Below are 13,814 nucleotides of genomic sequence, written 5' to 3'. Positions count from 1 at the left end.
GAACTTGGACCTGCGTCTGTGGGTACTGGAAAGCCAGGTTGAATAAAGCATTTGGGGATCAGAACATTGCTGAAAAATATTAGTAGTCCTGCATTTAACCTCTGCACCTGAGTAGAATACAGCGTGTGGGGATTCAACACGGCCTGTTACTCACCTTGCTCCCACTAGCCACCACTTTAACCCCGAGGTCTCGTCAGCTTGCAAAGTTGTGGTCCTGTGATGCAAATAAGATGCTGATACCATCTTGATGCACACTCAGTCAACCTTCCCTCAGTGTTGGACCCAGCAGAGTGTTATGGGCCAGGGTTTAGAAAACTCCAAAGTATATCTTGGAGTTCACCTGACCTACAACTGTATTGATTTTGATTACGATGAGCACAAGATCTTGGCTTTCAGATATTATTCAACAGAGTTCTTGGAAACTTTTAATCAAAAAAATAAACTTTATTCTACGAATTTAGTTAACATTTGTATAAACACACAGTAAGAATTTTTTTTAAAAAGTTATTTATTGTCACAAGTATGAGTTTACTATGAAAAGCCCCTAGTCGCCACATTCCGGCGCCTATTCAGGTGAGCCGGTACGGGAATTGAACCCACACTGCTGGCCTTGTTCTGCATTACAAACCAGCTGTCTAGCCCACTGAGCTAGACCGGCCCTCAACTACAAACATAAAGACCCTACACAGCTACAGTAATCAATGTATAACGTTTAATAAATTCCCCCTTAACTGTTCCAATTCAATAACAAGATCCCATAAACCAAAAAAACCATTTTTACCAAAACAGTAGGTAAGTATAATAATTGGGTTTCTTCTTTAGAATAACGCTTTAAAATTGAAAATAGAGAGACAGGCCAAAATTCTTCTCTGTCTGAGTCTACAGCAGCCAAACGTGAAAACAAAAATAAAAACTCAGCTCCAAACCCAAAGCGAAAGTAAAGCAAATCCCAGAGCCACAGCTCAGCTCCACCCACACAACGACATAACTGAAGCTATGTGATAAGACAAAATCATTTCATAAAGGGACACTCCTGTGACAAGAGAAAACTGGCAACAGTTGGATCCCAGGCCAGAAGAACCCAGAAGAATCAATTATTATTCCTTAAAAGTTCCTCATTTAGAAAGTTCTTGTTGAAATAAACTATGGAGATGCTGCAGTTCTTTTTTTTGTATTGAGGGCGGCACAGTGGTTAGCACTGCTGCTTCTCCACGCCAGTGACCCTGGTTAAAATTCAGCCTTGGGTCACTGTCTGTGTGGAGTTCGTACATTCTCCCCGTGTCTGTGTATGTTTCCTTCGGAGGTTCCAGTTTCCTCCCACAGTCCAAAGATGTGCAGGTTAGGTGGATTGGCCGTTGGTTAGGTAGGGTTACTGGGTTACAGAGATAGGGTGGGGATCTAGGTAGGGTGCTCCTTCAGAGGGTCGGAGCAGACTCGATGGGCCAAATGGCCTCCTTCTGCACTGTAGCGATTCTATGAACCCAGCAGAGTAATTTCTTTGAAAACTGTAATGATTGCATTGTGGACCGAAAGATATTCCTCCAGGAGTCACAAGAAGACCTCAGGCTTCCCTTCCACAGGCTTCTCCCACCCATAATTGCCTTCCAATCCAACTGACTTGGATGTCAGAGAATATCTTCTTTGGGTTCTCCATGGTAACCTCCTGCTATTAGAAATCCTACTTTCGTCCATCACCAAGATAGTGACTCTTGTCAGATTTGTGAAGGACTTGCAGTTTAAAATGGCTCCGGCTTAAAGGTTCTTGTTAAAATAAACTATGGCGATGCTGTAGCTTTTTTTCATTGATTTTACATCTGTTATTAACTCAGGAATGGTTTTGTTCAACTTGTGCTAATGCTGTCCTCCATGTTTTTGAACCACAGAGATCAAAGGATGATGTTTCATCACCATCAAAGAATGCCAAACGCCAAAGAGAAAAGGCTGCTTCTGATACAGAAGAATCGGAAAGATTAAATGCAAAGAAATCCAAAACACAGGTATGCACTTGGCCACAAGATCAACTGATACTCGATTATCATTACATAATTAATGTGTACTAAAGGTAGTACTGTGCCCCATTTCCAAACCTGTTTCCATACATCATCAAAAGCCATTAGTAGCCTTTTAATTACAAACATTGGACATGTAACCTGGTCCACAGGTTACGATATCTCATGCATCAGGTCAAGATCCCTCCGAGCTGGGTGCCATGTGGTCGCCAGGGAGAGGTGGAAACCAGATCAAAATTCCTCCTTGGTAAAAACCTGCAATTTTTTTCTTTGTTTGCTAAGGCGATATCAGCTAATCTGGGAGACCACATTGACTATGGCTCAACCACCCCTTTGTACAATGCAAAATTGGTCACGCTCTCTCTCTTGAAGTTACAGAATGAATTAGCACCTCCTGCACAATCTGGCATCCTGTTTCACAGATTTATTTTTCTCTGGGAAAAGAAGGACCGCTTAAGATTTAACCCATTTCTTCCTTTGTGCAGTTGGTCCCTGGTCCTCTCGAACCCGTCAAAATCAGAACCTGTCAAATTGAAAATAGTTTTGTCATTTTAATTTTGTCATTGTGGTCAGAATCCAGCCCTACTATTATATTATAGACAAAAGCAAATTGCCAGGGACACTGGTCAATTGTGTATAACGTTCCCCTGGTTGAGGGCAATTAACTCGGGTCAAGCAGTGGCACCCAACTGCTCTGTGGGACTCATTGCCACTCCGGCTAGTGCATTTACCTGTTGGTCCATTGGGAGGGAAACCTTCATTTACTACAGGGGCCTCCGTATTAGATTGCAGCTCTGTGGATGGAGCTTGTCACAGCTGTTTTCCATCCTGTCCTCCCCGCATTTTCTCCCTCACATCAGCAGGGGTTATTAAAAAACAATTAAAAACACGAGTGCTAACTGATGTTTCCTCCCCTGATCCAGACATGTTGAGGCTTATTGCAGCAACACTACTACCACCCTTAATCAGATCAGCTAACTGTGCACAGACCAATGATCCTTCTGATCTGCACAGCTCCAAATTTATAACTTTAAAACCAAAATCAGCTAAACCATGAAGGTAAGAGGTGAAAAAATAGCTCAGATTGGACGAAAAGAGTGGGAATAAATAATACATTTACACTAATTGTACCGAGGTAGTCCCACACTACGCTATTTTATTTGATAAAGCCATGACTCCAGAATTGGTAACTCATTCTAAATAATATTACAATTGAGAGATGTATGGATATAGTTTTTCTGAATCTTGGCTGCTGGAAGCTAAATTCACTAAAATGCCGCTTTTTGAATCATTGCCAATGGCACAGCCAAAGACAAAATGGTCCTTGGGACTCGGGATGGAGCTGCTGCAGGGCGCAAGTCATCTGGACAAAATGTACAGTCCAATTACTAATAACATTTACCACATTTACAAACGGCACATTGTCATTTCTGCTGAAAACCCTGATGTCTTCCTCTTGGCTCCTCTGTGGCCATATGTTTTTACAAGGGCCAGCAATTATTACGTTATTAATTTGAACCCAGGACTACTCCCAGCTGACAGAACTCAAGAATGATGATATTTGCTGTTTTTTAAACTCTCAAGTGTATACTTGAAGGGAGTATAACATTTTGGACAAATTGCATAGGGCAAGCCGTTTAATCCGATTCCTGCTCTTCTTGGCTGTTGGGCCCTGAATAGGCGCTTATATATATAAAAATTTAATTAATTTATTAGATTCGTCAGACTTGGGGAAATGACAGGGTTCTGACATTCACAATAGGCAGTAATAATGTTGTAAATGTTCAGCAATATGTGCACTTTGTTGTAATAATTAGCATTTGTTTGCTGTAAGATGTAATTTGTGCTATAATTGCTCAACAATGTGGTATTGTCACTATTGAATTGACTGCAGGGCAGTCAGTACATGTAGTTGGCTCAAAATGCTGGTGATACACTTGGTTTTAAATTCCAGAATTAATGTCCGGTGGTTTGATAAAGGATCTACGAAGTGAGGGGCAAATATGCAATAACGTGTGCATTTTCTAATGAATTTATTCGAGAGAATAGACAGAAAACACATCAGCAGTGAAGTTAGACTGGAGTCTGCCATTAGGGCTAGCAGATATTGTAGGTTTATCTCATCGTGGATTCTGTAATGCCACTTCAAGCAAGACCTATACTTCTGTTCCCAGCTGGCAACAAGAAGCTGTATAGATATTTGAAATGTTGAATGTGATCAGGAAAACCTTGACCATCTCAAGCAGACATGGTGTTAAAAGTATATATAACTGAAGCCCCAGAGATAGTGTTCTAAAAAATTCACCTCCTAAAATTGAGCTGTCGTTTCCCTGCAACCCCCCCCCCCCCCCCTTTTATTTGTCATGTTCAGCCTGAACATGATTATAAATGAAACTTTAAATTTCCCTAAGCTGGGGCAGCACGGTGGCCTAGTGGTTAGCACAGCTTCCTCACGGCGCTGAGGTCCCAGGTTCGATCCCGGCTCTGGGTCACTCTCCGTGTGGAGCTTGCACATTCTCCCCATGTCTGCGTGGGTTTCGCCCCCACAACCCAAAAATGTGCAGAGTAGGTATGTGTAGAGGGGACATAGCCTTAAATTGAGGGGTAATAGATATAGGACAGAGGTCAGAGGTGGGTTTTTTACGCAAAGAGTGGTGAGGCCGTGGAATGCCCTACCTGCAACAGTAGTGAACTCGCCAACATTGAGGGCATTTAAAAATTTATTGGATAAGCATATGGATGATAAGGGCATAGTGTAGGTTAGATGGCCTTTAGTTTTTTTCCATGTCGGTGCAACATCGAGGGCCGAAGGGCCTGTACTGCGCTGTATTGTTCTATGTTCTAGGTGGATTGGCCACTCTAAATTGCCCCTTAATTGGAAAAAAATAATTGGGTAATCTAAAAATTAAAAAAAAAAAATTTCCCCAGGCTAGCTTGCTGGTTTATATATTTACAATTTCAAATTAGAAATTTGCGTCAGGGAAAGTTAAATCATAGATTTTTTAAAAATTTATATTTGGGGGGGACATGGGCGTCACTGGTTCGGCCATCATTTATTGCCCATTCCTCAATGCCCTTGAACTGTGTGTATTTCAGAGGGCATTTAAGAGTTAACCACATTGCTGTGGGTCTGGAGTCACATGTAGACCAGACCAGGTAAGGAGAGAGATTTCCTTCCTTAAAGGACATTGGTGACCCTGATGGGTTTTTAAAACAATCGATAATGATTTCATGATCATCATTAGTCTTTTAATTCCAAATTTCCATTGAATTTAGATTTCACCATCTGTGGTAGTGGGATTTGAACCCGGGTCCCCCTGGGTCTCTGGATTACTAGTCCAGTGACAATAGCAATACGCCACTGCGTCCCCTATTGCAGGCGAACAGAAAGCATGATTCGGCACTGTCGATATGTGGTAAATGGCAATGTTTCGATGGAAAGATAAAGTCCGCCATCTGCTTCATATTTGCATTGAAACATGGGTTTTGTAAACTAAATCTAGGTTAATTAGATTGTTTTAGTTACAGTGACAAGTTGATTAAAGTGTGGCTATTAAATTATGTTGATGAAAAGGCAGTTCCATCTTTTGAATGTAAACTCACAGATTGAAATTTTAACCTGCATTAAAAATTTAAGTATTAATATTTGTATGTAAATATAATCAGCTTCCTGCTTGCAAATCTGTTTGTTGTTTGCTGATAATCTAGGTGATGTATTTTACGCAGAATAAAATACTTGTAAGTAATTGATGGTGAATATTGAGATGTTCAATCTGAAACACCATTTCAAAATTGTTTCCTTGGAGGTATCCTGGTCCAGAAGGTACCAAACAGCTAGGACCTCTGTCTTTAATGCCACTTGTCTTATTTAAAGTTTCAGCATATCTGGCCCCAATAGTTTACTTTTAAAATTACTGAATCTATTGCAGGTTTCTGTGATTTTCTTATTTTGCATTCTTGGACAACTGTATTTTATGGCAAACTTCAAAAAGCAGTGTTTCCGTCTCTATCCAGGAAAGGAATGATAAGCTCATGATGACATTGTATGTTTTCATTTATCTTTTGATGAAATGAGAATCCTCAGGACAATGGAATTAACTCCATGGCCATCAGAGCAATACTGGACCATAAACATGAAGGCAGGTTCTGAAAATCTGAGCAAAATATGCTGGAAATACTCAGCAGGTCAGGCAGCATCTGCGGAGAGAAGCTGAGTCATAAGTGTTTGTTTTTAAGAAGACTCGAATGTGGCTGGATTCAAAAAGAAAATGCTGGAAAATCTCAGCAGGTCTGGCAGCATCGGTAGGGAAAGAAAAGAGTTAACGTTATGTGGCTGGATTGATTTGCAGTTGACTCCAATTGTTGAACTTTCTATTTGCTGCTTCATCTGTGGATCTGCGGTCAAGAAAATGGGAGCTGTGTGCTTCTTATGCAAAACCTGGCAGAACATTTGCTTCTATGAACTGGACAGTGTCAGCTTTGTCTTCATTGTGGAATATACTGGTGGGGAAATTCACTTGTGTTAGCTAATTAAATAGCTTTGCTGTGATGTAATCCCTTCTTAGATAGAATTTGAAAATAGTATGTTAATTGTACAGTGATTGTTTTCAAGCTCTGTACATCTGATAAAAGCCAAAATTATGCTTAAGCTTTATGATCATTAGTTAGGTTCAGTAAATAGTATTCAATAATTTATTGTCTGTATTTTATTCATAAACAGGACATCAGTCGGCCAAATTCACCATCCGAAGGCGAGAGTTCAGACAGCCGCAGTGTTAATGATGAAGGAAGTAGCGATCCAAAGGATATTGACCAGGACAATCGCAGCACCTCACCAAGTATACCAAGCCCAAGGGACAATGAGAGTGATTCTGATTCCTCCGCACAGCAACAAGTATTACAGTCTCAGCCTCCAGTACATCAGAGCCCATGTGCCTCTTTGCCACTAGTTCCACTGGAGCCGCCACAAATGCCCCCTCCAGCATCTTCCTGTGCTGTATCAGTTTCTCAACAATTGTCCCCCATTTCACAGCCACAAAGTCAGACACCACCTCATTCACTGATCCAGCCTGCACCACAGCTGCATCCCCAGCGGCTAACGTCGCCCCACCCTCCTATCCAACAACAGTTACAACCTCAATCACAACCTCTTCCCCAGACGCAGCCTCAGCTTCACGCTCAGGTACAACCATTGCCTCACTCTCTGCAAACACAGCCCCACATACAGCATCAGCTGCAAGGTCCACCATTCTCCATCAATCCTCCGCAGCCTCAGATACAGCAGGCTTCTGTCCAGGCTCCAAATGCAACACACCCACAGCAACACAATCCCACACAAGTGCAAGCACAGCCTCTACCACCGCCTCAAACGCAGCCACAGTCGCAGCCTCCAAGAGAGCAGCCTTTGCCACCTGCTCCAGTGACTATGCCTCATATTAAGCCACCACCCACTACACCAATTAATCCCGTATCTAACCCACAGTCACACAAACCACCTACCCACCTTGCAGGGCCTCCTCCATTCCCACAAATGCCTTCAAATCTACCGCCTCCTCCAGCTTTAAAACCGTTGAGTTCCTTGTCCACCCATCATACTCCCTCTGTTCATCCACCTCCGTTGCAACTAATGCCTCAAACTCAACAAATTCAGCCTCCTCCTGCTCAGCCGCCAGTATTAACCCAAGCTCAGAGCCTCCCGGCGACAGCAGCTCATCCTCAAGCAGTATCTCACCAAGTTCCTTCACAGCCGCCATATGCCCAACATTCGTTCATCCCATCAGGGGCTCCTGCCGTTGCATCTTCATCAGCATCTGCCACGTCCAGTGTTGCACCCATCTCTACTATTCAGCCTACAGGTTCCATTGTTCCATCTATGTGCTCCGCCGGGAGCAGTACAACCAGTGCTCCTGCCGCAATGACTAGCATTCAGATTAAAGAGGAAGTCCAGGATGAGCCAGAGGAACCAGATAGTCCACCACCATCTCCAAACAGGAGTCCATCTCCAGAACCGACGATTGTTAGTGCACCAAGCCATGCCAGTCAGTCAGCCAGGTATTGTTTTGTATTCTCTGATAGCTGTAGAAGATTATTGCAAACTGCATATAATGAAAACTGCACTTAATGCAAACTACATTTTTTAAAATGTATCTTTTTTTTATTGTGTATAATTACTGTTGCAAAAAGATTTCTCTGCTTGAATGCTACTTTCTGCATTCTGCAGAATGGAATAAACATGTTGGAAAAACTCAGGTTTTGTTTCAGCGATGTTTCCGTTTTGTTTCAGCAATGTTTCCATTTCCCTGTTAATCATTTGTGTTTCATTTTAGGTTCATCAAACATTTGGATCGTGGCTACAATTCCTGTTCCCGGGCAGATCTGTACTTTGTACCGCTGCAAGGGTCAAAACTGGCCAAGAAGAGGGAAGAAGTAATAGAAAAGGCCAGGCGCGAAGCTGAGCAGAAGGCCAGAGAAGAGAAAGAGAAGGAGAAGGAAAAGGAAAAGGAGAGAGAGCGAGAAAGGGAGCGAGAGAGGGAAGCGGAGAGGACAGCGGTAGGTGTTCCTCCATCAGAGCAGCTTAATTGTGCCTGACTAGGGGACTGTAAATATAAAAAAGCCACTAATAAACCCCTTTGGAAATTCAGCAGGGGCAGCTTTACCTAGAGAGTGGATAGAATATAAACTCATTACCACGGGGAGTCATTGGGGTGAATAGCATTAATACGCTTAAGGAGAAGCTAGAAAAATGCATGAAGGAGAGAAGAATCGACGGTTATGTCCATGTTGGACATGAACATTCACATAGACCTGTTGGGCCAAGTGGCTGTCTTCTGTGATACGCATTCTATGTAATTCCCTGCACCATAACTGATGGTGTACAGTATTATTGTGCGGCACTATTACAGTTATCATAGAGTCATAGATGTTTACAGCGTGGCAACAGACCCTTTGGCCCAGCTTGTCCATGCTGCCCAGTTTCTATCACTAAGCTAGTCCCACTTGCCCACATTTGGCCCATATCCCTCTATACCCACCCTGCCCATGCAACTGTTTAATTATTTTTAAAGGAAAAAATCATACCTACCTCTACCACTGCCTCTGGCACCCCGTTCCAGATGCTCACCACCCTCTGTGTGAAGGAATTTCCACTCTGGTCTCTTTTGTATCTCTCCCCTCTCACCTTAAACCTATGCCCTCTAGTTCTAGAATCCTCTACCCTTGGGAAAAGATGTTGACTATCTACCTTATCTATGCCTCTCATTATTTTATAGACCTCTGTAAGATCACCCCTAAGCCTCCTACGCTGCAGGGGAAAAAGTCCCAGCCTATCCAGCCTCTCCTTATAGCTCAGACCATTAGGTCCTGGTAGCATCCTCGTAAACCTCTTCTGCACTCTTTCGAGTTTAACAATTTCCTTCCTATAATAGGGTGACCAGAACTGAACACAGTATTCCATGTGTGATCTGACTAATGTCTTGTATAACTTCAACAAGACGTCCCAACTCCTGTATTTAATATTCTGACCAATAAAACCTCGCATGCTGAATGCCTTCTTCACCACCCTATCCACCTGCAACTCCACCTTCAAAGAGCTATGAACCTGTTCCCCTAGATCTCTTTGTTCTGTAACTGTCCCCAACTCCCTACCATTAACTGAGTAGGTCCTGCCCTGATTTGATCTACCTCACATTTATCCAAATTAAACTCCATTGTTGTGCTACTGTTAGATGTTCAATAGATTTTCCGAAGCTGCAAGTAGTACTCAGAAGAGGAAGGGACGTGGGCAGTGATTCACCCTGGGCATTGATCATGCATTTTCTATCAAAACTGCCCTGGCAAAGGCCAAGCAACACATTGCTCATTTACCTGGGAAATGATTGCGGATGAATCGAATGGAAAAATAATTTCTAAAAAGGAGAGAGGCAGAAACTTAAGTGGCTAACTTCTCCCACTAGCTACCTGGACATCTGATTTATGTTGCACTGACCTATTTTACCAGCATGCAAACCAGAATGTGACATGTCGTTGCATTATATGAGCTTGACGCACTTAGTAACGGCGTGGAAAAGATTAGATGCAATAAACCTGTTCCAGTTCAGTTCTGCTCAATTTTTGTTTTTAAATGTAAAACATACCTGATCCCTGATTTTACACAAAATTCTAAATTGAGGTGACAACAGTCAGATTATATGGCTAGTTGGTGTTCAGGAAGTATCTAGTCATGTAGGAATATTGAATAATATAATCTATGGCTCTCTGGCTCTATATCGTTCAAAATAATGAGTCAAATGTTGGCAACTAATCAAAAGTGCTCCATGTTGTAAAACCATGCATGTTAAAGCTCTGCATGAATAAAAGAAAAATATCTAAAAAGGGGCAAGAAAGCGAGTTAATAGGATAAATTAGCAGGAGACTGATCATCCCAGATCTTTTCCTAGATGGTTATAACCCAGGATATGTGCACGAGGACTCTGTAGAATTTCCAATAACGAGTTTCTGTGGGAATTGCCTGGGAAGGTTCAACCTCCAGTGGGCAATTCCGACAATCCCCAGGACCCTCCATGAAATCCTCTGATGGAGTAAAAGTTGGAGACTTCAGGGGCTTCCGTCTCGGTTTCTTGGTTGCTTAGTCAGGAAATGTGAGACCAGAAAAAACAGGTCTAACTCCTGAGAAACTGTACAGCTGACCGCCCCCACTCCCCCTAACTCCACACTGCTAATCCCCCGCCATCGAGTCTCCAACTTCGGCCAACACTCTGCAGCAAACACCTCCGATGCTCTGGCACCAACCTCCTGTCACTCCGCCACTAGCCCACCGCCGTCGGCAAACCCCCCCCCCCCCCCCCCCCCGACACTCTGCCACTACCCCACCGCCGCTAGCACCCCCTCCCGACGGCAGCACCCCAACCCCCCCCCCCGACGCTCCGTCACTAGCCCGCCACGGCCAGCCCCCCTCCTAACGCCACCACCCCCCACCCCGGTGCGACGAGCCGCCGCCAGTAACCCCGGCGCTCCGCTGCCAGACCCTCCCTCGACTCAGGTTCACCAGCATGCATCCCTACTCGATGTATTCTGGCACCCTGCCACTAGACCCACTTGCCTCAGTCACACTGATTCACTAACGCAGTGAAAAATTATTTAACTGACCCAAAGCCTTTCACTATGTCCGTGAATGACAGCTTAACTAATTATGGCAGCTGTTGCTGTAAAAAGGGATTTCTTTTTTCTTCTCTGCATTATAACTTGTTCCATTTCCTTTAACAGAAAGCATCCAGCTCTTCTCATGAGGGACGCATGGCAGAAGCTCAGCTTGTAGCTCATTTACGGCCTTCATTTGAGCCACCACCAACTACCATTGCAGCTGTTCCTCCGTACATTGGACCAGATACTCCAGCACTACGGACTCTCAGTGAATATGCAAGACCGCATGTCATGTCTCCAACCAACCGTAACCATCCATTCTTTGTTCCACTAAATGCCTCTGATCCAATCTTAGCTTACCATATGCCAAGCCTCTACAGTGCTGACCCCGCAATGAGAGAGCGAGAACTACGTGAAAGAGAGATTAGGGAAAGAGAGATACGTGAAAGGGAATTCCGCGAAAGGATGAAGCCAGGCTTTGAGGTTAAGCCTCCCGAACTGGACGGTCTGCACCCTGCTGCTAATCCTATGGATCCATTTGCTCGGCACGGTGCATTAACAATCCAACCAGCAGCTGGAGCCCATCCCTTCCCTCCTTTCCACCATGGATTGAATCCACTCGAAAGGGAAAGACTTGCACTTGCAGGCCCTCAGCTGCGGCCTGAAATGTCTTACGCTGATAGACTGGCAGCGGAACGAATACATGCTGAACGCATGGCATCACTTGCAAATGACCCACTTACAAGACTACAGATGTTCAATGTGACGCCACATCACCACCAGCATTCACACATACATTCACACTTACACCTACATCAGCAAGATCCATTACACCAAGGTGAGTCGGCCGGATTTTGATCATTAACAAACAAAAAGGTTGTTAGCAAATTGTCACCTTGCTCGTGTATTTATCTGAGTGCTAAAAAATGGAGAAGTCTGACACAATGATGCTTCTGATAGCACAACCTCAGTGCAACAATATTATAGCTACCTTGCTAATGAAGATTACACGTAGTGTGCTAGCTTTGTAATGGTGTGAATATTAAATACAGGGAGGTAAAGTTTCAGCTTTTGATACAATTTGGAAATCATGCCCAAATTGGGCTTGAAATTGCACTGACTTGGTTATAGTTCAGGATTACGCTTAAATTAGTCTGCACAATCACAAATGTAAAATCATCTTTGAACCCTTGTGATCATGCGGTATAATAGAACGCCATTGTTATTTTTCCCTTCTAAACATGTTCACTGATATATTTAAGAGTGGCAACCTGATTCACTTTTATTAATTCAGCTGAAAATGGGTTTATCACAAAAACAAGCATTTTAATCCAGTTCCCCAACTGTGAGTGACCCGATTTCAAATCACTGAAAGGTATTTGATGAGACTATATTGGACCAGTTACTTCTTTCATGTGTTGGGTTCTTAGTAAGTATTTTTTGATATGAAACTGTTTCAAAGCCTGCCAATCAGTGCCTGCACCCCTAAAAAAAATTTGTGATCATTCCTTAACCAGCTCAATCATCTGAATCTTGCAATATTGACCTGGGAACATGGCTGGTTTAGTGGGCAGGGCCTGATCCAGGCGTGGAGGACCTGAAAAACGTGACAGTAACTCACCTGTGAATCATATTCCCTGACCTTTTGCATTGGTTCGACCAATTCTGACCAGATTATACTGATAATACTGGTGTAACGGAGCAGAATCTTTACTCTGGTGTTAAAATATCAAAACATAACCATACAAATGCAAGGAGTTATGAATGTGATCTTCTCGATCAACGAAAACATTGTTAAAAGAAATATTGTTGTTGTGATATCATGTGTTGTATACTAGCCATTGGAATAAGGTTGAAAAGCATCCCATCGCTGATGGGGTGATGCATGGCTTAAATGGTAAATTACTTCTATGTGTTATCAAATCACGAGTGACTCGGATGAATTAGAATTATGCAAGGAGTTCTGAATCAACCGTACTCAAGGTTGTACACGTTCAAAACAAGTAGAGGAACTTCTTAGCACCTCTGTAACTTAGTATTATTGACCTGAACCTGTTCACTTTCACCTTTGATTCTCTTGACTGAAAATGCACAGTGATGAGGGCACTCTGCAGGTGAAAGTCAATGGGCATTAAGCATCACTATAGGTATCCAGTGTTGAAGATGTCACTTGAAGAGAAATTCTGAAACGATTGTGGTTTGTAGTTATACCTTTCAAAAAGGTGTAGGTGCATGAGAGCGGTGAATCTTCACATTCAAATATATCAATAATGAATAAATTTCCTGATTTCAGAAGATGCTTCCAGTACTTGGGGGTGAACTGCCTGGCTTTAAAACTCAGTGTTTAGTTTGCTTGGCAACCCATGTTGACCACTGTTTAGGAGGGCAGCACAATGACGCAGTGGTTGGACTGCTACCTCTGGGCGCCGAGGACCCGGGTTCGATCTCGGCCCCGGTTCACTGTCCGTGTGGAGTTAGCATATTCTCCTCATGTCTGCGTGGCTCTCACCCCCTCAACACAAAAAAAGTTCTGCAGGGTAAATGGATTGACCCTTAATTGAGAAAAAAAGATTGGGTGCTCTAAATTATTTTTAAATGTTGACCACTATTTATCAGTGAATGCTCGTCCTTAGATGCCAATTTTTTTTTTTAAAGCCTCAGTTGCAA

The 13,814-nt window shown here is 43.1% G+C and overlaps 1 protein-coding gene across 9 annotated transcripts in view; it reads left to right on the top strand.

Annotated features, from left to right (window-relative positions):
* The window catches only part of rerea (arginine-glutamic acid dipeptide (RE) repeats a), a 626,626-nt gene that overhangs the window by 593,105 nt on the left and 19,707 nt on the right, over positions 1–13,814 (top strand). For all 9 annotated transcript variants that reach the window (XR_005457454.1, XM_038773781.1, XM_038773783.1 and 6 more), the window contains 4 exons: positions 1,884–1,997; positions 6,730–8,060; positions 8,336–8,558; positions 11,271–11,985. Coding sequence is in view for 8 of the 9 variants with exons in the window: in XM_038773781.1 (XP_038629709.1) it covers positions 1,884–1,997; positions 6,730–8,060; positions 8,336–8,558; positions 11,271–11,985 (2,383 nt within the window). In the remaining variant the exon portion in view is untranslated. The remainder of the gene's footprint in view (positions 1–1,883; positions 1,998–6,729; positions 8,061–8,335; positions 8,559–11,270; positions 11,986–13,814) is intronic.

The sequence above is a fragment of the Scyliorhinus canicula genome, chromosome 16 (genome assembly GCF_902713615.1).
Source record: "Scyliorhinus canicula chromosome 16, sScyCan1.1, whole genome shotgun sequence".
In the NCBI taxonomy this organism is placed as follows: domain Eukaryota; kingdom Metazoa; phylum Chordata; class Chondrichthyes; order Carcharhiniformes; family Scyliorhinidae; genus Scyliorhinus; species Scyliorhinus canicula.
Note: the sequence above shows the minus strand (reverse complement) of the source record. Positions and strands in the feature narration are given on the sequence as shown.